Source organism: Macrotis lagotis, chromosome 5 (genome assembly GCF_037893015.1).
Source record: "Macrotis lagotis isolate mMagLag1 chromosome 5, bilby.v1.9.chrom.fasta, whole genome shotgun sequence".
Classification (NCBI taxonomy): Eukaryota; Metazoa; Chordata; class Mammalia; order Peramelemorphia; family Peramelidae; genus Macrotis; species Macrotis lagotis.
Genome location: NC_133662.1, coordinates 175,080,591 through 175,104,835, shown reverse-complemented (window position 1 = coordinate 175,104,835; position 24,245 = coordinate 175,080,591). Strand labels below are relative to the sequence as shown.

The 24,245-nt window shown below is 35.2% G+C and overlaps 1 protein-coding gene across 7 annotated transcripts in view; it reads right to left on the bottom strand.

Annotated features, from left to right (window-relative positions):
- Nucleotides 1-24,245, bottom strand: part of TULP4 (TUB like protein 4) — a 228,634-nt gene that overhangs the window by 10,833 nt on the left and 193,556 nt on the right. For all 7 annotated transcript variants that reach the window (XM_074187931.1, XM_074187933.1, XM_074187932.1 and 4 more), the window contains 6 exons: nt 16,803-17,027; nt 14,954-15,188; nt 9,293-9,437; nt 6,935-7,079; nt 6,099-6,192; nt 1,753-1,896 (listed from right to left, as the gene is read on the bottom strand). In XM_074187931.1, the coding sequence (XP_074044032.1) occupies nt 1,753-1,896; nt 6,099-6,192; nt 6,935-7,079; nt 9,293-9,437; nt 14,954-15,188; nt 16,803-17,027 (988 nt within the window). The remainder of the gene's footprint in view (nt 1-1,752; nt 1,897-6,098; nt 6,193-6,934; nt 7,080-9,292; nt 9,438-14,953; nt 15,189-16,802; nt 17,028-24,245) is intronic.

Genomic DNA, 24,245 nt, shown 5'->3' with positions numbered 1-24,245 from the left:
TGCAATCTCTTAAATTTTAGTTTTCTTCCTTAATGATATGATTTTTCTCTCATCACATTCAACTGAGATCACTGTATACCATGGAAACAACATAAAGACTAACAGAATGCCTTGGGGGGAATAGGGGAGGGAAGCAAGAATGGGGGGAAAATTGTAAAACTCAAAATTAATAAAAATTAAAAAAAGAAATGTGGATTTTAAAAGATTAATTTTGCTTATTAAGCTAGGCTGTTGTTATTTAGTTGTTTCAGTTGTGTTTGCCTCTTTGTCACCCTTTTCTTTCTCCAGCTCATTTTGCAGAGGAGGAAACTGAGGCAAACAATTGAGTTTGGCTTGCCCAGGATCACATATCTAGTAAATGAGGTACACTTCTTTAAGTGGAAGAAAATTCTTGAATGAATCTTTAAATCACTAGAGAGAATTACTTCCCTGAGAGAAAGTTATATATCTTTCCTCTATTCATATAAAGCTTAAATTTGAAATTAATAAGACCCCATAGGTAGATTCACTAAACACATATTTTTAGGAATAAAACTATAATTTCATATTTTAAGAATCCTCGAGTGAATTTTTTTGTCAATTTAGTGCATTTAAGTTTATCAAATTACCTAAATGGTTTCTCCCTCATAGCCAATAATACTGACCAAAATATAAAAACCACAAAATAGTCTCCTATTCTCCTACCTGGAAGGTACCTTCAAAATCATCTAATCTAACCCATCACGTTATATATGAAAAAAGGAAAGCCCAGAAAAATAAAGTGACTTTCTCAAGGTTAGCAGTCAAGAAAGGCCTAGAACACAGATGTCCTGACTCCACCATACTGCCTCCTGTTGTGGTTTAATTCCACATGATAAATACTGTACCCATGGGCAAGAACCCAATCTACACACCAGGATCAAAGTTAAAAACTCAGCTCCCTGCTGCAAAATAGTTTCCATCTGAATATGTCCCATCCCAGTGCTAGGAGCTTAGAAAAATACTCAAAAATACCCAACAGTGAAATGAAGATACAGATCAGCAGTCTTCATACCAAGATTGTCACTAGAATTAAGAAATGTGTATACCATTTTTCCTTTCAAAGAATTTTTTTCAGATTAATATGGCTAGATATGAAAGAGCTTAGGGTGGCAACATGTTCAGTAGAAGAAAAAGCAGACTTGGAGTCAGGAGATTTAAGTTGCAAGTCCATTTCTAGTCCTAATCAGTTCTACAACTGAATAAATCACTTCATCTCTGAATCTGTAAAGTGGAGAGAAAAAAGAATACTTGCAGTATCTACCTTTAAATGGTTGCTAGAAGGAAAGTAATTTGTAGACTATAAATTATTATATAAATATAAGCTATGATTATTATTATGGGTGGTAAAGTCCTCCAAAATGTAAAATATCCTTATCATGATCCCCATCCTCATCCATCTTCATCTTATATCAACTTCTCTTAGTGCAGACAAGAAAGACATGGTGGGACACCTACTAAATACTAGAATGGCCTATGTACTTGCTACAGCTGGGTGATTATCTTATGGATTTCCACAAAATGATAAAGTTTTTGGGCACATTAGCAATTAACAATGAGTTGTATTATTTTCCATCTTTTAAAATCCATGAACAGGGCTTCTATTTGGTATCCTGTTATTAAGAAAGAAAATGTGTCTTCAATAAGTGAGAGAACAGAGTAGCAAACAATTACAAATACATACCCACACACAAGACCTAAAAAACTGTACAGAAACTACTACATTTTGTATACCTGGCAAATCATCCTCATCTTCACTGAAAACATTAGGGTTGAAGACAGGTAAATTTATATAATCCATGGAAATCTTGCGTACTTCTGGGAGATATATGGTCATCTGTCTGGGCTGAAGATGCAGCAGGCTGGTTTTATAGATTACTAAAGAGAAGAAAAAATATGAATTACTTATCAGTAATATACTTTATGAGCAGATTCCAAGTGTCAGACAATTCATGGGAATAAAAGGAGAGAAAAGCTGCTAAGCCATCATATAAAAAAGAACTGTAAGATTTCCATTCTTGATTCAGACATGGAACCATAATGGGACTTGAGACAATAATGAACTAGATCTGTAAATTCAAATTAGCGATTGTAGTTCTGGTTTTTATTTAGTCAGTAGTCTCACAATAAAATCACAAGTTCAGAATAGTTTTGAAACATTTTTAAAACACAACTTAGTAAAATTACTCAAAACATCAAAAGGTACAGAACCAGGTGGAGATTTGGTAATGATGTACAAAAATAAAATATAATTATGCATTTTGACGTTTAATAAAATTTAAGAAACTATGGAAATGATATATTATAGTTGCTTTTTATTACATATGGTATGGTTTGTATTTTTGAATTTTGTACACTGTTATTATACAGACTAGCTAAATTGGAAGATACTAGAAATTCTTTCTGATGTTCTTCAACAACAAACCAGCCAAAATTGGGAAAGGTTTTTACTGTAAGTGTCATGAATAATATTTTGAAGCCACCATAATGGTTCTCAGTGATACAGTCCAGAAGCAGTAGGAAGAAGTGGAGAAATGGCAATGAGATGGTGGCAAGATTTTTCTAAATTCTATGACCTTCCCTCTTTTGAAAAGGACAACTTCTATCTGGATGACCCCAGGACTGATTACTTATACTCTGTGAAGTGTTTGAATTCATGTTCTACAAACTATCAATCTGAAACTGAAATTTCACTCAGACCCTTAAGTAGGTGTAAAGTAAATTAGGCTCAGCAGAAAAATATGCAAGGTCATTTTGTAATGCAAAGACCCAGATCTGATACATATATATCATTATGAGAAAATCCCTCCTCTACTTATATTGTCTATTTGATGGGGATGAAGTGGAATCTTAGAATTTTTATAATCTGAATTTCTTATTAATAGTAACTTGGAACATTTTATGTTAATTCATAACATGCATTTCTTCTACACATTGTTTCTTCCTATCTTTTGACTTACTGGGAAATGAATCTTACCTAATATATTTATATTAGACACTATACATATCTTGGACTTCAGAAATTTGCTACAAAGCTTTTCCCTTTTGATGTTATATAATTTCAATTTTATTTCTGCTATCCCCTTTAACCATCTCTTTTGCCTAACCCTCTAATTTTTCACTTACTCTATTTAGGAAAAGTCCATTTATTCATTCCAGAATACTCTAATATTTTTTTTAACATAAATGTTACATTTTGTTAAAAGTCTTTTATAGGGGTAGCTAGATGGTGACACTTATGAAGTACCTAGCTGTGTAACCTTGGGCAAATCACTTATACTGAGTGTTTTCTTATTAATATGGTTTATTAATGAGTTAATTTTCTAATATCTAACCAACCTTCTATTCCTGGCATAAATCCAATCCTGAAACAGTGTACAGTTGTGGCCACTTTGCTGATATTTTTAATTTTTTTCAATTTCAATTTTCTATTCAATATTTTCCCATTATTATTATTCATTAGAAATAATGATCTGCAGTTTATTGCTCCCTGATTTAGGTATCATGATAATATTTGTCTCAAAGAAGAACTCTGATAAGATAACAGGTTTTCCTATTTTTTGCAAATTTTCCTTTGCACATTTGATAGAATTCACTTGTAAAATCATTTGTCCTGGCATTTTGTTGAAGAATGTACCTATATTTCCTTTTTATTTTATTTATTTATTTGTTTGTTTGTTTATTTATTTATTAGGTTTTTGCAAGGCAAATGGGGTTAAGTGGCTTGCCCAAGGCCACACAGCTAGGTAATTATTAAGTGTCTGAGACCACATTTGAACCCAGGTACTCCTGACTCCAGGGACGGTGCTTTATCCACTGCCGCCCCTATATTTCTTTTTTTAAAAAAAAGTTTGACCTGTCTAAAATTCTTTATTTCTTAATTAACCTGTGTATTTATATTTTTGTAAATATTACTTCATCTTATTTATGAAATTTGTTGACATAATTTGGCAAAATAATTTCAAATTATTTCCTTTCTCCTTTTTTTCCTGTCCTTTAACTGTCCATAAACAGGCACTAATGCCTAAAATAGGAGATGAATGTAGAGAGAGACAAACAGCCATTTTAGGGAAGTCATCTATTAGCTTTTAATTATGCTGGAAGATAGCTCTCTTAAGATAGACTGAGGATTTGAAAAATCACACTAAACAAAACTATTAAGAAGTGAAGAAAAAGGGGCAGCTAGGTGATGCAGTGGATAGAGCACCGGCCCTGGAGTCAGGAGTACTTGGGTTCAAATCTGGACTCAGACACTTAATAATTACCTAGCTGTGTGGCCTTGGGCAAGCCACTTAACCCCATAGCCTTGAAAAAAAACTAAAAAAGAAAGTGAAGAAAGCAGTACCAAAAGAACAACAAATATGACACAAGAGAGTAAAGGATATTAACTTCAAAATGACAGAAGAATTTGGATAGTTTCTAGAAACACTTTCTTAATCAAGATAATATCAAAAATTATGGGTACAAACTATTATATACATCATTAAATGAAGGTATTTTAAGGATTTATTTTGCTTAACATTTCTTTGTTAAAAGAGAAAGTTCTATAGGAGATACTGGAAAATAACTAAAAACTAAAACTAAACTATCTAAAAACTAAAAACAAAAAACATCAATAAAACATTTTTTAAAAAGCTATAAATAGCTCAAAGGACTAAAGAGGAGTCCTTGAATAGGTAATATAATGTCAATGTTATTCATTCTTCAATGAAGACCTATATACTCTGGATTGACAATGAAAATAAGAATGATAATGCTTGTCAATAGTACTTTTCAAATCAAGAGAGACCCTGTGTTTGCCACTCTTTGTGGCAAAGATACTGGAATTGTTATTTTCTCCAGCTCATTTTACAGATGAGAAAGTGAGGCAGCTCAAGAGTCACAAAGCTAGAAAGTGACTGAGGTCACATTTGAATTCAAATCTTCTGTACTAGCACTCTATCCACTGTACCACCCAGCTGCAAGTTAGGATTAAATTGCCCTAAATACTATCCTTTGGCATAAATATTTATACTTAATGAAACAATCAATAGAGTCAGAGTAGATGAGCAAATTTTATCTCTAAATTTGTTCAGTCACCCTTGGGTAAGTTTTCAGTCTTTCCCATATATCTAAGGTAAAGATAATATAATTTGTTCTTAATTATCAAGTTCAAGATTATATTTTATTAAGAAGGTAAAGATAATATAATTTGTCCTTAAGATTAATTACCAAGTTCAAGACTATATTTTATTAAGAACTGCCACCATGGAATTTAGTATTAATTAGCCACACAATCTTCTACTATTGTAACAACATATCTTTCTCACTTTCTTTGGTACTGAGTTTCTTTTGATTTATAAGTCTGGAGATATTGGTACTATGAGCTAGCAAAAGCAAAGGTTCAAAAAAAATAAAATCAAATCCAGAACTTTCTTGTAGCTTCAGTAGGACATTGTTTCAATTACTTCAATCATAATCAAATATCCAAAAGAATGAAAACTCTAATAACCAAAATCAATTTCTAAAATCATCCTCTTTTATAATATGAGAGTTTTGAGAAACTATTTTATCTAAAAGGTTAAGAGAAGCATTTAAACAATGCCTACTTTGTGCCAGGAATTTGCTGCGCCCTTTATTTATTTATTTTTGTTGTTGTTGTTGTTGTTTGTTTTTAGGTTTTTACAAGACAATGGGGTTAAGTGGCTTGCCCAAGGCCACACAGCTAGGTAATTATTAAGTGTCTGAGGCCGGATTTGAACTGACTCCAGGTCTGGTGCTCTATCCACAGCGCCACCTAGCTTCCCCCGCTAAGCCCTTTACAAATAAAATCTCACTGATCCTCTAAAACAGCCCTATGAGGTAGATACTGTTATTAACCCCATTTTATAAGAAATGGAACTGAAGCAAAAAGTTAAGGGACTTGCCCAGGGTCACAGGCCAGTAACTGTTTCAAGCTAGGATTTAAACTCAACTCTTCTTGACTCCAGTTCCAATTTTCTATCTATTGTGCCACTAACTCAATTGAAGGCAAGCAGTTCATTTTCCATTTAAAACAAATGTGTAGGTTAACAGACAGAAAACACTGAATAAATTTTTACCTGCACCAAGGTTAGTTGGCAGGAAAGGAGCCAAACCTACAATCTTAAATTTGGTTCCCCAGATATTAGATGTAACCTGAGCAAGGTAGTTGTGCTGTGAAGAAAAGAAAAGAAGAATCACAAACTGATTTATTAATTTATGATTTTCCAGGAGCATTGAATACTATTATCAATTTTAAAAGCCAAGTACTTCTCAGAACAAATATGTTCTCTAGAAGACAAATGTGTCCCTCCAATATGCTTTCTTCTTATAAGCTTCTCCATTTTGGGGCTCCCTAGTGTGTTATGTTGCTTTTTTCCACTTTTCCCTTAGTCGGTCACCAAAGCTCTATCTGAAAACCAGCCAGGAAATGTATTCTGATTTTGGAGCTTACTTCCCCATTGAAAACTGCTTAGTTCTACTATTACATAATAAATCTTCATTAGTGAGTCCACATTGTTATTAAATACCACAACACAAATATTATATTGTTAATAATAGTCTTACTTCTAACTTATTAACTGCAGGTGAAGGGCCAGTCTACTTCTGTAACTGTTAGATAGATTTGATTATTATCTTCTAACTCAAAAGAACATTTAACATCACTATGTTCCTTGCACCACCCTTGCATTTCCAACCTGGAAATGAAAGGACTAGAGGAAAGAGAATATCCCACTCTTTAATTGATCATTTCTGACTTACTGAAGTTGTAATGTCCATAAAAGACCTCTTTTCAACCCACCAGCAGTCATCAAGTAAAACAAAAGCAAACTAAAAGAAGTATGTCAAATGGGTCAAAAGCTGGTAGGTGATATGGATACAAAAGAACAGTGTGAGCCTGGAAGGCATACACTACCAGAGTGATATCTTCTAATGGAAACTCTCTCCGAGTTAAACTTGGTGAGCCGATTGAAGGTTTCCTAATTGGTAACCTTGGGGACCTGGATATCTCTTGAGCAGCTCGGGATAACTTTGGAGATTTCCGGGCTTCAATGTTGATTCTGTCAGAAAACAGGGTTAAATGTAATTAGATATTACAGCTAGAAATAATTAAATAACACAATCATTTATCAAATACTTATCTCAAAGCTACAAATTGTGATGTTAAAAAATCTTTTTTTTCTTTTCATTTATGGACAGCCCGAAAGGCTAGGTTCTCAATTTAACAAAATTTGTCAGTGGCATAGTATCCTATCTCCTTTGCTTTATGAGTAAAAAAGGAAAATGACTGAATTTTTCCAAATATATAACATCTGGGTGGCTAGGTGTCGAAGTGGATACAGCACCGGCCCTGGAGTCAGGAATACCCGGGTTCAAATCCAATCTCAGACACTTAATACCTAGCCGTGTGGCCTTGGGCAAGCCACTTAACCCCATTGCCTTGAAAAAACCTTTAAAAAAAAAGGCAAATATATAACATCTACAATTCCTTCCAGAATGGTACAGCACTGGGCCTGGGGAGACCCAAGTTAAAATCCAACCCCAGACATCTACTAGCTATGTGATCCTGAGCAAGTCACTTAACTTTATTTGCATTAGTTTCCTCACTTGTAAAATGGAGATAATAATTACATTCCTTTCCCCCAGGGCTATTGTGAGGATCAAATAAGATATTAATTCTAAAGGCACAGCATTAGGCTTGTATTCAGCATGCTGTAAATATTAGCTACTATTATTATCATCATCTCATTTGGCATGGGAGTGTCTACACATTACAGTTGCTGATGAACATTAGAGGAAAAACAAGTTTTCACTTTTGGTCACATGATCAGTTCAGAATGTATAGATCTAGAACATGCACGTGTATATCAGGGCATGCATGAGGCCTCTGTGGGAATACCACACAAAAACAGAACTGAAGACGATGAAGAAGGAGGCATTTATTTTCATTAGTATAGAAAAAAAATAAACCAAACCAACATTTATGTCCTTCATTGTTACACTGTTACTTTATGCAACATTCTTAATTGAACAGACTTGAATTAATGATATTTACTTCTGGCAATATTTTAAGCAATGAGCCTAAAGTTATTCTATCTGAAGGCACTTGAGCAAATCCCTGAGGATCCAGTGTCTTCTTTAAAACATGAAGATAATAGCATTTAATATGTGAATCTTTCTCTAAAAAAAAATGATATAAAGTTTACAAAAGTTACAAAATGTAATAGGAGGGGGGTTAATTGCTGGGTAGCTATTGGACAATTCAACACATAACACCTTAAAAAAAAGCAAAAGCTTTCCTTATAACAGTCCTAAGTGCCAATAATATTATCCCCTTTTTACAGATGGAAAAACTGAGGTTTCAAGAGGCTAAGTAATTTCACCATGACCATATAGAGCTAGAGTATTTCTGCGTAAGGCTTTGAATCCTAATCTTCTGACGCAAAATTCTAGCAATTTACCTATTCCATCATGTGATCAGGAGCCTATAAAACAAGATAATGAAGGCTTACAAAAAAGGTGTCCCTTTTAGGTGGGACAAATGGGTTATTGAGGTGTTAAAGACCTAAATTATGAGAACAAGCACCATACTGAGGATGTCAGAGCATTTGAGCATGCAACCTTTTCATTTCAACAGATGAGAAAACTACGACTCAGAGACATGTTGCTTATAACCACACAGCTACTTAATAGCAGAGTTGAATCTAAAGTCTAGGTCTCCCACCTTCCATTGCTTTCTTCTTTTTTACTAACTATACTCATTACCACAAGCTTTGACAGTCTTTAAGACAATTCCTTAGGGAGTCAGCAGCCACTAAACATTTTTCTTTTAACTATATTTCTTTCAATTAAAGGATTACAGACATTTCATCTAGATATTCTCTCTAACTTTGAACAAATTATGATCAGTCCTTGTTTCTAATTTGAGATAGAAAAAGTGAATCAGAGGAATATTTCTTTATTTAATTATCAGAAGTAACTACAGAGAAGAGTTTCAAGGTCTAGATAGGTTTTCTAGTTTTTTAGTAACTTTTCTGTACAAGGGGAAAACCCCCCCAAAACTCTGTACAAGGGGAAAAACCCCCCAAAACTCCGATTTTACCTGGTAGAATCCTTCTATAAAAATCTTTCCTTATCCCAGCTTTTGTTCACTCTTTATTGTAACTGCTGTGACCATTACAATGTCAGTAATGATGTTAGAATATATGTGAATGTACATACAAAGATACTCATATAGGAACACACACAAAATCTTACAAATAGCTGAGATTACCTGGGGAGTTTAGGTGATTTGCTAGCCCTAGAGATTTTGGGAGATTTCTTGGCAGCCCAATCATCACTCAACTCAATATCACTGGAGTCTGAACAGTTGCAGCTGTCAAGCATGGTAGAAATCCAACTGTTTCCATACATTTCATCTGGAAAGATAGAAGAATAAGTAATATTATGGTAACATTATGCTCACACATTTCAAAAAAATTGATAAAGCGTCCAACAGATTATTTCCTTAGTGTATGTACTTTCATTTACTAAGGCTGGATGTAGAGAAGGGTGTATTCTTTGGGGAAAGAGGATGGTGATTTCAATTTAATGCTTCATATAATGTGCAAAATAGCATGGCAGTTTTTATTCTGTTAATTGCTGGAATCAAAAGGGCTGACCTGTCCATTGTGACTCAAGATTCTAAGAGATATTCAATTGAGTCACAGATGCTTTTCTGCAATTTACACTAATTCTAGGACCAATAGAGCCTCCAGGGCTTCCCCCCCCAGAGAGCTTGCTCTCTTGTTAAATATTGTGGGAAGTTTGGTTGTGTTCTAAGCATACAAGAGATGAAAAGGGGAAAAAAAGTTTAAATTTAGGGATTATCAAGGAGCTGAGGAAGGATGTTCTTTATAGCATAATTATGAAAAGAACAATTAAACTACTTGATTGAGAGTGAAGCTGTAGGTTCCATCTGTATGAGTGGAAAGGTCCTCTTTGTAGGGGGATATTTGGACAGAATGTTTAAACAGATCTAGAACAGGTTCTCTAAGGTTACTCTGACTAGCCAAATTCAAATCACCTTGCCAGCTGGCTATCCTTGATCTAGATAAAATACTAGTGAGGCAAAGGCAGTGGGACAAGATTATTTTTAGTGGAAGAAGTCCTTAGCAAAACCACAGTTTTTAAATTGTTTTTGGTACTCTTCCCACCACCATTTCATTTTTTTTTGCAGCTCACTCAGGTTTGTCATCCTCTAAAGTCCTCCCTGCCAATTAAACTATTATTCCAAAGACAATAATATTAGATATCAGCCTTAGGAGAAGATAACACAATTAAGATTAAAGTATTCACAAAAGATGCAAATGACTGATAAGTTTAGGTTTATTAGGATATCTGAATTTAAAGCCTCCCTCCTCAGCTCAAAAAAATTGATAAAAAGTGTGGGGAAAGGATTTTTTTTTATTGAAATTTTATTTTATTTTTCCAATTACATGCAAAGTTAGTTTTCAGCATTCATCTATTTGCAAATTTATGAGTTCCACTTCTTTCTACCACCTTCTCTTCCCTCCCTCCTTTTCCACGGCAGTGCAATCTGGTAAAAGTTGTACATGTACAATTGTGTTTTACAGATTTTCTTATTAGTTATGATGTGAAACAACAATTAGAACTAGGGAAAAAATAGAGTACTTTGCTCTTCATTTAAACTGTATTTTTTTCTCCAGATGTGGATGGCATTGTCCCTAACAGGATTGTCCTTGGTCACTGAATTGCTAAAGGGTAATTGCTAAGACTAAAAATCTTTGGAGTAACCCAGTTTAATTCAGATTTTCTTTCCCTTAAAAATTCAAAGAAGCATTCAGATTCACAATTTGTTATCTCACTTTTGAAAGGCTGAAACACTGCTCAATTCAAATTGGTCATTGAATCAGAATTCATTTAAGTTTTAGATATTCTCAGCAGACAAGCAAAAATTTAACTTGTAAGTATTAAGTACACAATCCAATTTCCATGGGTGAAGGAATAAAAGGATTATAAGGAGGTGTAAAGCAAAAGGAATTGTGGAAATACTTAGGAAGACATTTTGAAGGGCAGAGACTAAATATGGGGAAGAAAAATTTGGAAGAATTTAGCAGAAAATGAAGAAAAAGGAAAAGACTTCAACCAAAAGAAAAAGATGAGAACTAAAAGAAAAAAACTAGGGAAATATACTAGTACTAGTACTAGTGCAGAAGAACATGAAAAGCAGGAAGAGGAGGAGAAACAGAACAATATGAGAAGTCTTCAACTAAGGAAAAAGAATGAAGACTCGGGACAGATGAGGTAGTTATAAGAATTTTCAAATTTCCTTTATTCATTTATATATTATAGGGGAGAGGTGTTTTAGGGCTATTTCTCCTAGTTCAGATATTAATGAGCTGGCTGAAATCATCTTATTATTACATGTTAAAATTAACTTAATTTCTCAAACTTTTCTCAGAAAAGAAGCCAAAAATAATGTCAAGGTTTGCCTCATTTGAGAACCTCAACTTTCTCCAAATGTAATTATCAAAAAAAAAACTTCCTAAAAAATCCTAATCTTTGATCAGTGTTATTTTTCTGAATCCTGAACCTGTGTACAAGCATAATAAAACTTACATTTGTATCACTACAATTTCTGTATTAAGATTTATTTCAGTTAACAATAACATGGGGTTGTTGATCAATCTTAATGGACTTGCTCATTTCATCACTGCAACAATCAGGGACAATTTTAGGGTATCTGTGATGGGGAATACGATCTGTATCCAAAGAAAACTGTGGAATTTAAACAAAGACCAAAGACTATTTATTTTTTAAAAAAAGATATCCTATTATGTATTTTTGCTCTCTCTTATATTTTATTTTTTCCTTAAGGATATGATTTCTCTCAATACATTCAATTTTGATCAATATATAGCATGGAATGTAAAGACTATCAGACTATCTTCTGTGGAAGGGAAGCAAGTTTGAGGGGAAAATTTTAAAATTCAAAAAACAATAAAAAAATTTATAAAAAAAGATTTATTTGAGAGCAGTAATCTAGCTCACAAATTCAAAGGAAAATATTCTTCCCATCTTACTAGTTGGTAAGAGAAGAGTAAGAGATGAGGAATATAGGAAAAAGAAGCTATACATGACTGCTAAATTATAAATGAGGTGCTGACAAATTGAGACGGAAAATGAATTCCAGAGTTAAAGAAATATAAAATGATTAGTCACAGCAATTCTCTATCAAGAGAATAACTAAAGATATCACTTTCCAAAACAAGCACAAGGAGAATTCAACAGAGATGTGTTGAAAATATGTTTATAATATTTTTCCCAGGGTCAAATGATTCATACCAGAATTAAAACTGTATCAGAACCCTACTAGAAAAGGTAAGAGGCTCAGGAATTCCTATTCCTTCTGTGTTCCAGTCAAAAAAAATGGATAAAGGGTAAAGAAAAAGCATGGTAGCCATGTAAATAAAAATGAGGAGATGAATATGAAAGATCTTGCTGGCAAGTGACAGGATATGAGGAGTAAGGAAGAGGGGAGAGGCAAGAATGAGTTTTAAGGATGCAAACCTGGGAGACTGGATGGATGGTGCTGCTCTAAACATTTACTGAGTTTGAAATATCCAGTTGGACAACTGGAGCTGAAGAAATAGATCTGGATGAATAAAAATGAAAACCAAACACATGTAAACTGAGGAAGTCACCAAGAAGGAAGAGGCTGAGAGAGAAGAAAAGCTCTAAACTTACACACAAGAGATGAGACATGGATGATAATCCAGCCAGAGAGACCAGGAAATAGTAACCAGTCAGATAGAAGGGAATCAGTTTCCTTCTCTAAACTGGTGTATGATATTTACATCTTATAAAGTAAGAATTTTATCCACATTATAATATTTCCATAGAAATATTAAAATTTGTACAAAAATATTCATAACAGCCCTGTTTGTGTGGCAAAGAACTGGAAATTAAGTGAATGTCCTTCAATTGGGGAATAGCTTAACAAACTGTGATACATGTATGTCATGGAACACTATTGTTCTATTAGAAACCAGGAGGGAAGGGAATTCAGGGAAGCCTGGAGGGATCTGCATGAACTGATGCTGAGTGAGATGAGCAAAATCAGAAAAACATTGTATACCCTAATAGCAACATAGGGGTGGTGATCAACCTTGATGGACTTGCTCATTCCATCAGTGCAAAAACCAGGGACAATTTTGGGTTATCTATGATGGAGAATACCATCTGTATCCAGAGAAAGAATTGTGTAGTCTGAACAAAGATCAAAGTCTATTAGCTTCAATTTAGAAAAAAAAATCTTATGTAAAAAGAAAAAAAAGAAACATTAAAGCTAAGCAAGAATTTTCGGGTTCTGATTTCAGAAGACAGATATCTGAAGATAGACTTGGTTTTGAATTTCAAATACAAAATAATATTACCATTTTTATTATTGTACAACACTGTAGGCTTCCTAAATGAGAAAATTCATGCAACTGCAAAAGCCACCAGGTATCTAACGACATTCCTTAAGACTAACTGCATTTCAGGAATGGCTTTTTGTTTTAAAAATATGACTCAGTTCTCTGTATATTTTAGAAACCAGGAGGGACAGGATTTCAGGTAAGGCTGGAGAGATTTGCATGAATTGATGCTGAGTGATATGAGCAGAACCAGAAAAACACTGTACACCCTAACAGCAACATGGGGTGATGTTCAACCCTGAAGGACTCGCTCATTCCATCAGTGCAACAATCGGGAACAATTTTGGGCTATCTGTGATGGAGCGTGCCATCTGTATCCAGATAGAGAGCTGTGGAATTTGAACAAAGTTCAAGGACTATTCCCTTTAATTTTGAAAAAAAAAACAAAAAACAGATATCTTATTGTCTGATCTCGTTACCTCTTAGACTTCTTGTCTCTTCCTTAAGGATATGATTTCTCTCTCATCACACTCAATTTGGATCAATGCACAACATGGAAACAAAGTAAAGACTGACAGAATGCTTCCCGTGAGGAGTGGGGTGGGGGGAGGGAAGTACGATTGGGGGGAAAATTGTAAAACTCAAATAATATCTTCAATAAAAAAAATAAAAAAAAAAGACTAACTACGTTTCAAAAAATCTTAAAACAAAAGTCTACCCAAGTTTGAACCAAATTAGCAGAGCTGAGGAATTTCATATTGATAATAAATTTAAAGGCAGCCAAATGGCTCAGTGGATAGAGCGTTGAGCCTTGGAGTCATTTCGGCCAAAGTTCAAATTTAACTTCAGCTGTGTGACCCTAGGCATGTCATTTCACCTGCTTGCCTTAATCCACTAGAGAAGGAAATGGCAAACCACTCCAGTGTCCTTGCCAAGAAAACCACATGGACAATATGGTACATGGAGTCATGAAGAGTTATTGCAACTGAATGATTAAAGAATGATTAATTTTAAAAATATTCTCCAATTGAACTTTCAAAATTATAGTGTACAAAGAATCTGAAAGTCAAGCTTATGAAGAAAATGATATTAATTCAATCTAGCCAAACCTTAGCAATATTTCTAGAGTAGAATAGTTTTGATAGAGGCTATCAAAGGCAATGATGAATAGGTACAATAATTAATATATACTCAAGAAAAAATGTGAAAATGTAAACCTAATGAAAAGCAGCATATATCAAATTCAATTTTGGTCAGAAATTCTTGGTCAGAGACTATGTATTACATTTTGGTGCTATAAATTTTTTTTTTTTTTAAAGTTGAGATTCATAGGCCTGGGAAGGGAAAATGAGATTTATGTTCTAGCTTTAGGAATTTTTTTTGTCTTTATCCACCAAGAACTTAACTTTCATAAATAAATACTTTTAGATTAATGTTTCTGAATAGAGTAATTTCCTATGACCCTATATTAAAATAGCATTTCCTGTTTCCTCCCCCCAAAAAAGACATCCCACCTGTTTTGCCATCTGTTTTTGGATCCATGATGACAAATTCTGGTCGAAGCTTGCTAATACGACGTCCTTTCAGAATGGGTACTAATCCACCAAGATATTCCAAGTAGAGTGTGTAACATGGGCCCCCTACTTCTGGGTCATCTTCTGTTCGCTTCATGGTACAATGGAGTCTTTCATTACCAGCAGGTGGATAACTGACAAAGTCTCTCATGTTGTTGGGATCTGGGATAGGAGGCTAAAGGTGAACACAGGTAAGAATAGGTGTTACTTTAGTGAAGGGACATAAAAGAAATAAAATTAAGATCAAAATAGTTTCTTTTAAAAGGTAATTTTCCATTACAGATTTTTTTTAATACTAACAATACATATTTGACAAGAATTTCAATACTAATATTTCAGATACTAGCCAGTAGATAATATGGGCGGCAAGGGGCGGCTAGGTGGCGCAGTGGATAGAGCACTGGCCCTGGAGTCAGGAGTACTTGGGTTCAAATCTGGCCTCAGACACTTAATAATTACCTAGTTGTATGGCCTTGGGCAAGCCACTTAACCCTTGCAAAAAGTATAAAACAAAAAACAAAAAAGATAATATGGGCGGCAAAAGATAAAAAATGTATTGGAAAGTCTATATAGCATGCCAGTCTGCAAAATAACAACACATTCAATAACATACTTCAATTTCTTTGGGGAAGGAAAGTGAAATAATAAGATAGAAGTAGTTAGGTCATGAATATTAATTTGAATATATAACCTAAAAGAGACAACATGAAAAATGGAAAAATTTTTAATTAAGAGTTTAAATCTCAGTTTTTACCCTTTATTTCCCCCTTCTGACAAGCATCCCCCCCCCCATATATAAACTCCAATTAAACAATAAAAAAAGGAAAAATAAAATCTTCCCAAGAAATAAGCATAGACAAAACAAATTCCCATTCTGGTCATGTATTTTCAATCTTTATCCTCTAAAAAGAGATGGGGAGCATGTATCATCATAGGTCCTTACACTGAGGAGAGTTCTAATTCTTACAACTGTTACTAGTTGATTCCTTTCTGATGATTGTCCATTGTTAATGAAGATCATAATATCAGGGAGGTAATGCCAAGATAAGCACATGAATTTATATTTTTGGGGGGGGGGGCTTGTGCTAAGTCACCAGCCTCACTTTGTCCTCCAGAGCCATCTGGATCCAGTGGCCAGATATGAAACAGGACACGAATGGAGATGACCCTGGATGTGAGGCTTTCAGGGTTAAGTGATTTGCCCAAGGATATACATTAAGTATCAAATATCTGAAGCTGGATTTGAACTCCAATGCTCTTGATTCCAAGGCCAGTGCTCTATCCACTGCGCTACCTAGCTGCCCTTGAGTCCTTTCAAATTGGGTCCTTGCTTGACTTAGCTTCCTCTTCTATAAAAGAAGGATACTTCTTACACTTGCTATTTCACCATTTGATCCCCACAACAACCCCGAGAGCTTGAAGATGCTCTTATTATCCTCATTTTTAAAGATGAGGGACTTGAGACTGAAAGAAGTTAAATAACTTCCCAGGATACAGATATTCAGTATAGGATTTGAACTCAGGTTTTTCTTGATTCCAAGTACAGTTGTTCATCCATTGTGCAACCCAGTTGCTTCATGAAAAATCAGGATTAATACTGATGTTAAATGTAGCCAACAGGAAAATGCAATATGATTTTGCTATAATACTTTTGCCCCCTGCTTGTCATTTTAGTATTAGCAGGTGGATCTATTTTCTTTGCTCTATCAAGTTGTCTGTATTTGGAGAGGGTGTAGAAGAGAGGGGAACAAACAATGTCAGGAGGAATGAGGTGTGAAGTTTACTTTACCTTAATTGTTGGAATGAAGGCAGTAGTGAGGTATGAGCACAGCCTTGGTGGCAGGGTTAACTTGCTGATATCCTTGTCATCCCTAATGGAGCTGGCAATAGCCTGCTGGCATAGGAGCTGAAGGCTAGAGACCCGGTGTTCCACACGAACTACATACAGGGCAGGTCCAGATGCCATAAGTAGGCGCGAGTCCCGGTGGCCCCAACAAATTGAGATTATGGGACGCTGTAGAAAGAAGATATTATAAAAATTCACTGTAAGTGGTCAGGTTCCTAGACTTTTTCACAAAACCTATTTAATCAACAATGTATCTAAACTGTGTTATGGCACAGTACATTTAGAATTCTGAATTTAGTTCCCAAGAAAATCTATTCTTTGACAACAACACACAGAAGAATGTATGCTCCTTGAGAACCGGAATTATGAGATTTTACACTTCTAAATACCTCAGTGTTTAGCACATGGCAGATACATGTATGTGCACATATATGGAATTGAACTGCAAAGCCCCAACAGCAAAAATAGGGTCACTACAACTTCATGGTAGTAGGAAATGGTCAAGGGAAAGCTTGGGGAAAGGGAGAAGAGTTAGGAGCACTTTCTAAAGCTTCATTTTCTGTCTTCTGTTTCTGCCTTCTTTACAATTACTATGGCCACGGATGTGGTACTGACAGGGAAGACTGGTTGGTTGATTCATGTCCTCCATTATCAAAGAAGACCACAATGATGTCACTATATTTGGGACAAATTACAGTGTCCAACTGTGGCTGATCAGACCAATATGAGTTTGGAATGTTCAATCACAGTTTGGGCATAAACATAGTATGTGAAGAACTGGGGTGGATAATCTAAACTTACAAATGTATCTAAACTTATGTATGTCATGTTTCCTTTGAGCTGCTTCCATTCTGCCTTCCTCATAGAGTGCAGCACCCTCACTGATGAGGGCACAGTCTGCTGGGCAGTCCTGTGCCAGCATCTCCCATGCTGTACAAACAATTCTAGAGTTCTTACGAGAAACCTTTAGGGTATCTTGGTATTACCTCTTTTGACCCTCTTGTAAACACTTGCCCTGTGTTAATTCTCCACAAATTAGTCTTTTCAGTAAGTGTACTTCTGGCATTCCAAAAACATGCCCACTCATTATAGGTGCACTCTCTGCAGTAATGTTGAAATACTAGGCAACTTAGCTGAGAAAGGACCTTTGTGTCTGTTATCTTCTTCCAGGTGATCTTCAGAATCTTCCTAACACTATTTAAATGGAAGCAATTCAGTTTCCTGACATGGTGCTGTCCAGGTTTCACAGGCATATAGCAATGAGGTCAGTACAATGGCTCTGTAGACCTTCACTCTGGAAATTAGGCTAATACCTCTTCTCTCCCACACTTTCTTTTAGAGCCTCCCAAATACTGAGCTAGCTCTGGCAATGCATGTGTCAACCTCATTGTCATTGTGGTCCTCCCTGGAAGGGATACTGCCAAGGTAAGTGAACTTGTCCACAGTATTCAAAACAGCTCCATTTAGGGGCAGCTTGGTGGCACAGTGGATAGAGCACCAGCCCTGAAGTCAGGCATACCTGAGTTCAAATCCAGCCTCAGACACTTAATTACCTAGTTGTGTGACCTTGGGCAAGCCACTTAACCCCATTTGCCTTGCAAAAAAAAATGCTCCATTTGCTGTAATCAATGGTTTCATATATGGATAGTGTGATGCTGTCTGATAGAGCACCTGTGTTTTCTTGGTGTTAATTTTAGACAAAAATTAGCACAGGCAGCAGAGAATTGATCCACATTTTGTTGCATCTCGGATTCAGAGGCTGCATTAAAAGTGAAATCATCTGCAAACAGAAGATCATGGAACCAACACTGTCTCCACTTAGGTCTTGGCTTGTAGCATTTTCAAGTTACAGAATTTGCTATCAGTGCAGTAGCTGACCTTGATACCATGGTCATCCCTCAGTGAAAGCATTTGATAAAATGGCTGAAAACATCATACTAAAAAACATGGGAGCAAGGACACATCCTTGTTTTACTTTATTGATTCCTGGGAAATCTTGAAAGCATTGTCCACTATCCAGAACCTGGGCAAGCATGAAATTGATGTATGATGTGAACTTCTCCAGACAACCAGACTCTGACATAATTTTCCGTAAAGCCCTCGTGTCTGACAGTATCAAAGGCCTTGGTCAGATCGACAAATATTGTATTCAGACCTCTGTTCTGTTCCTGGCAATTTTCCTGGAGTTGTCAGGCAGCAAACACCATACTGACTCTTCCTCAACCCTATCTGAAGCCACACTGGTTCTCAGGGAAGTAACCATCTTCCAGATGAAGGCTAGTCTTTAAGAAGGATTCTGGCAAGAATTTTGAATTCTTGAGGAATAATCTCTTCATGTCATTTAACTTGGAAAATTTTAGTCAGTTTTTGATGAGCAATGGACCGTCCCCTTGTAGATCTCAGCTGGGATAGAAGCAGCACCAGGTGCTTTGTCACTTGAAAGGAGCCTAATGGCATTCAAAAACCTCTTCTTCAGTTGGAACTTCAGCTAGACTGACTTCAACTTGAGGTAAATGACCAATGGCTTTTGCATTGATTGATGACAGAACACTATGGAAGTGTTCAACTCATCTTACTATGATCATGTCCCTATTGTTAATCAATGTGGATCCATTAGCACTGATCAGTTGAGATTCATCACAGGTCTTTGGCCCATAAATAGCCTTCAGGGCCTCATAAAAGCACTTTGATTTGTTATTTTCACAAATTTGAATTTCATCTGCCTTCTTAATGAGTCAAGCATCCTGCATCTCTCTCCAAGCTTCACTTATGCTTTACTTTTTTTTAAATAACTTATTTCAATTTAAGGCAATGGGGTTAAGTGACTTGCCCAAGGTCGCACAGCTAGGCAATTATTAAGTATCTGAAGTCAGATTTGAATTCAGGTACTCCTGACTCCAGGGCTGGTGCTCTATCCACTGTGCCACCTAGCTGCCCCTGTGCATGGAATTAAATGCTGCCTAGGTGAACTATCCTGCTGGTAAACACTGTGGAGTTCTTGTTTTTCATTTACTTGCTTCTGTAATACCCCATCATTTTCATCAAACCAGTCTTGATGTACTTAGCCAGATGAGCACAATGCAGCGCTGCACACCAGTTCTCTGAAAGCTGCCCACTCTTTTTCTGCTCAACTATTGCCAACTGTATGTTGGCTCAGTTTTCCCTCCAAGTCAGCAACAAACTTTTCCTGCTCAGAGAGACTTTCTAATTTCTTCTTGACATTAATTCTTCTAGTATTCATTTTGCCTTGGGGACACTGCTTTGGTTGAATATTAATATTTGGCTTGGGGAGGATGAGTAATTAGTCCAGCATACTTTGCCTGTATCATTCATACATCCCATCTGTCCCTTCTCCTTACAATTCATAGTCTGTTAGATGCCAGTGTTTGCTAGGAGGGTGTATCTAAAGTTTTATTTCATTTATGTAAGTTTATCTTCTTTTGGTAGATGGATGAGAAGGGTCTTCTCCTCAGGGTTCATCATAGTGAGAGCATAGGCACTGATGATGGTGGCATGGCCTTTTCATGGAAGTGGCACTCTCATTGTCATGAGTATGTTGTTTGATCTTGTCTATGACTGCATGTTCCATGTACTGATGGTGGATGAAATCTTCAGATTGACGTATTTTTCCCTAATCTTCTTTTACTTTCCTTCCAATGTAATCCTCTTCCCCTCTGTTTCCATTCTTAAGATCATACTTAACAGAACCCCTCCCAGGCCTTCTGTCTAATATGACTCTTCATATGAAGGTTATCTGATAAGAAAATTTGGGGTTGGGTTTTGTTTTTTGTTTTTTTGGAGGGAGTATTTCAGAAATTGGCAGTTCTAATTAAGATTGAAGTTAGATTTATCATCTATTACATCCTATGGCAAATTGCTTTATATCACAGTTTCCACATTAGGAACTTCATAAGTTGATGCTCTCCATTTACGATGTTCCGAAGACTTAGTAATTTATGTAATGAAAGAGAAAGATGCTGTTTTCTTCCAATTTTTATATTCTTTTTCAAGTTACAAACAGGATTAGTTGATACTTTGGAGACAACATGTTGATTCTTGATTCTTGCACTTTATCTGCTATTTATATAAAAGTTTATATAACATAAGAGTTCTTAATCCATCATTCACAAGCTGCAGGACCACTCAGTGCCCATTTCTGATGACAGACTAAGGCCTAAGAGCATGACTGGTATAATACCCTATCTCAATATTCTCAGAGTAACCCTAAGGGATTCTTGAGTAATTATTGAATACTGTGGCTTAAACTCCCCAACAAGTGTGCTTCTTCCCTTGATCATCAATTGATATCAGTTAGTCAGTAAAACTTGTTTATATTTTTAGAAAGAGGAGTAGCTAGAAGGTGTGGTAAGAACAGTTGTCACAACATAACAACCCTCCAAACTCCCCTTCCCCCTTCACTCTCCCACAGGTCCCTAAAGAATCCTGGAGGAACTGACCCCAAGCTTAGACAACTCATATCACACAGAGATAACTCAGAGCTCCTGGCTGCCAACAGTAGTGTTCTCCTCTTTGTGGGATGCTAATAAAAAATTCCTTTTAACTTAGTGTGATATAATAAAATACCCTAATTTCGTCTTCTTTAGGATTCTTCTAACATCTTAAAGCTATCTTATTTCATTGTTTCCAGTTTATCCAAACACTATAACCTATTCTAGGGATGATTCTCAGGATAGGATGTTGCTGTAAAGTCCAAAATCCCAGGCTCTATAAAAGTTCACAAGACTGATCAAGAGAGAAGAGGAAGAGATGAGATGAACTGAAAGTCAAGGCCAGGAGTCTCTCCCTCTCCCAATTGTTTTCTCAGACATTTTTCAGGAAGTTTCCACTATGCTGACATTGAATCCTCTGAATTCTGAAGTGCTTTACTATTTTATTTATTTATCCATTCATAAATGTATATATATATACATATATATATATACATATATATATTCACATACATACATACATATATACATATTTATTTTATAAAAGACATTCATGGTATGACCAAGTTTCCTTAGTTAAGCTGAATACACTTTCTGTGTGACTTCATGTCACTTCATATAATGGTTATGATAGACTTTAAAATTTTAAAAGATTTTTCAAACTTAGTTGAAAACATAAAGATTGATATCTTCTTTTTGATTACAACTAGTTTCATGCCTCTGCTCACTTAGTCTTAACTAACAAAGGTATCAGTATACCATCTTTTCACTTATTTTAGGAGAGGAAGAATAATTTATGGACACAGATGACCTTCTACTCTCCAACAAATGATCAGGGCTTCATGAACCTGCCTATGGCTTGCAAAAGAACATAATATAATAATATAATTTCTTCTTCCCAGTGCTGGGAAAATTTAAGGGTAGAAATTCACTTGTGCTATGAAAGCCCCAAAGCAACATTCCTAATGTAATAGTGCCTGATCAAGGAACTGAGGAACATTGGAACCTGGAGCAGGACAATTAGGTAGCTATTAAACTTAAAGAACTCAGCATCTGTATGGGGCCAGTTCGGTTCTGCAGAAGTTACTTGGGACAGAGACTAAGTGAGACTGATGAAATGCGAGTTGCCCAGTATCCAGAAAAATTGCCTGAAATCAGAATCAGAAAGTGAGGAAAAAGGGGATAAAAGGATAAAAATTACCAAAGTTCTCAGGAGGAGGAAAACTCAATTAAAGACTTTGATCATAAGCAGATTAACAAGAAAGGAAATAACAGAAGGAAATATGGCTTCCAGATAAAAGAATAAATATTGCAAGACAAAGGAAAATGAATCAATAAATAATGAAGCAGAGGACCTTGTGAATCCCCACCTATCATGAAACAGGATATTCTTAAATGGTTTAAATAAGAATTTTGAAAGCAGAATTTATTAGCAGCAGTTAAATAATAGACAGTAGCAAGACTTTCCAAAGAAATAGAGGAAATAGATGAATTCAGATTCATATTAATGAAGGCTAATTTGGAAGAAGAAAAACAAAAATTGTATGTTCATATAAGCAAAATAAACTGATCTTGAAAATGAGATGCATAGAGACAACTTAAGAAGTATAGATCTTGCAGAACATAAATCAGAAAACCTGAACATTTTAATAAAAGAAATTATCCAGAGTTTCAAATCTAGAATAGAGCTAAAGGTCGCTGATGACTTTGCTAGAAATCAAGAATAGAGCTAAAGGTCGCTGATGACTTTGCTAGAAATCAAGAAACAATAAAACAATACCAAAAGAATAAAAAAAACTAGAAGAAAATGTGAAATATCTCATTGAAAAAGCAACTGATCCAGGAGAGACAATTATTGGACTACCTGAAAGTCATGAAAACTAACTGTACATGTCCCTTGACCACTTATTTACTGAGGCTTATTCTCAAGATTTAGATATTTAAAATTTGTCATGTGGCACAGGAATAGTTTTATATATATACACACACACACACACACACACACACACACACACACACACACACACACACAAAACAGTCAAGCTAAAAATGCAATTGAAAGCTAGTCCTGAGAAATGACATGCTTGACCTAACCCAGCAGCAAATCAATGGTAGCAGAGATACCTTGTATTGAAAGTACAGAAAATGACGCTTATCCAATAACTTGTGATACTTACAGTCATGAGAAGAGATGTAGCCAGGAAGACCCAGCCCACTTTTGTATATAGATCCAGAGCCAAGAGACATATTACATTATTACTTTAAAATGGAATATGTATATTGATGGGAATAGAGTAACAGATGATAATCATATATAATATAGATTACATCATAGAGTGGTGAGGAACAAATTATTGACTAATCCTTAATTGATTTATATTATAATATATAAGTATATGTTGGGCTTCAGTTTATACTCAATAATCAATTATCTAATTAAGTTTGATACCAACAATACCATTTAAATTACAATACTTTTTTTATAAACAGCCCAATAAATTGCCTTTTTTGTTAAAAACAGAATGACATATGAATATCTCATTTTGTTCCAATTCCAAACCTGTAGCCTGTTACACTGTCTATATAAAATGTTTAGTAGGATAATTTGTATAAGCACAAGGGCACTCTCAGTAAAGGTATTAGTGGAGAATAAATATGTTTGTTGCAAATGATATTGCACAAGGGATCCCATTTTTACAATGAAACAATTATTGAAATATGCAGAAACATACAAGACATACATATCATTGTATTTACTGTTTAATAAATCAAAAACTTTTTAAATAGTAATCACAGTAAAATATACCTTTTTGTCTCATATGAAAACATCAAAATTATGCAAAATTATCAGAAGGATTTGAAAGATAATTTTAAAGATAATCATTAAATAAGTTTATCAAATAAGGAATAAGATACTGAGATATAAGCTCAGTAGAGG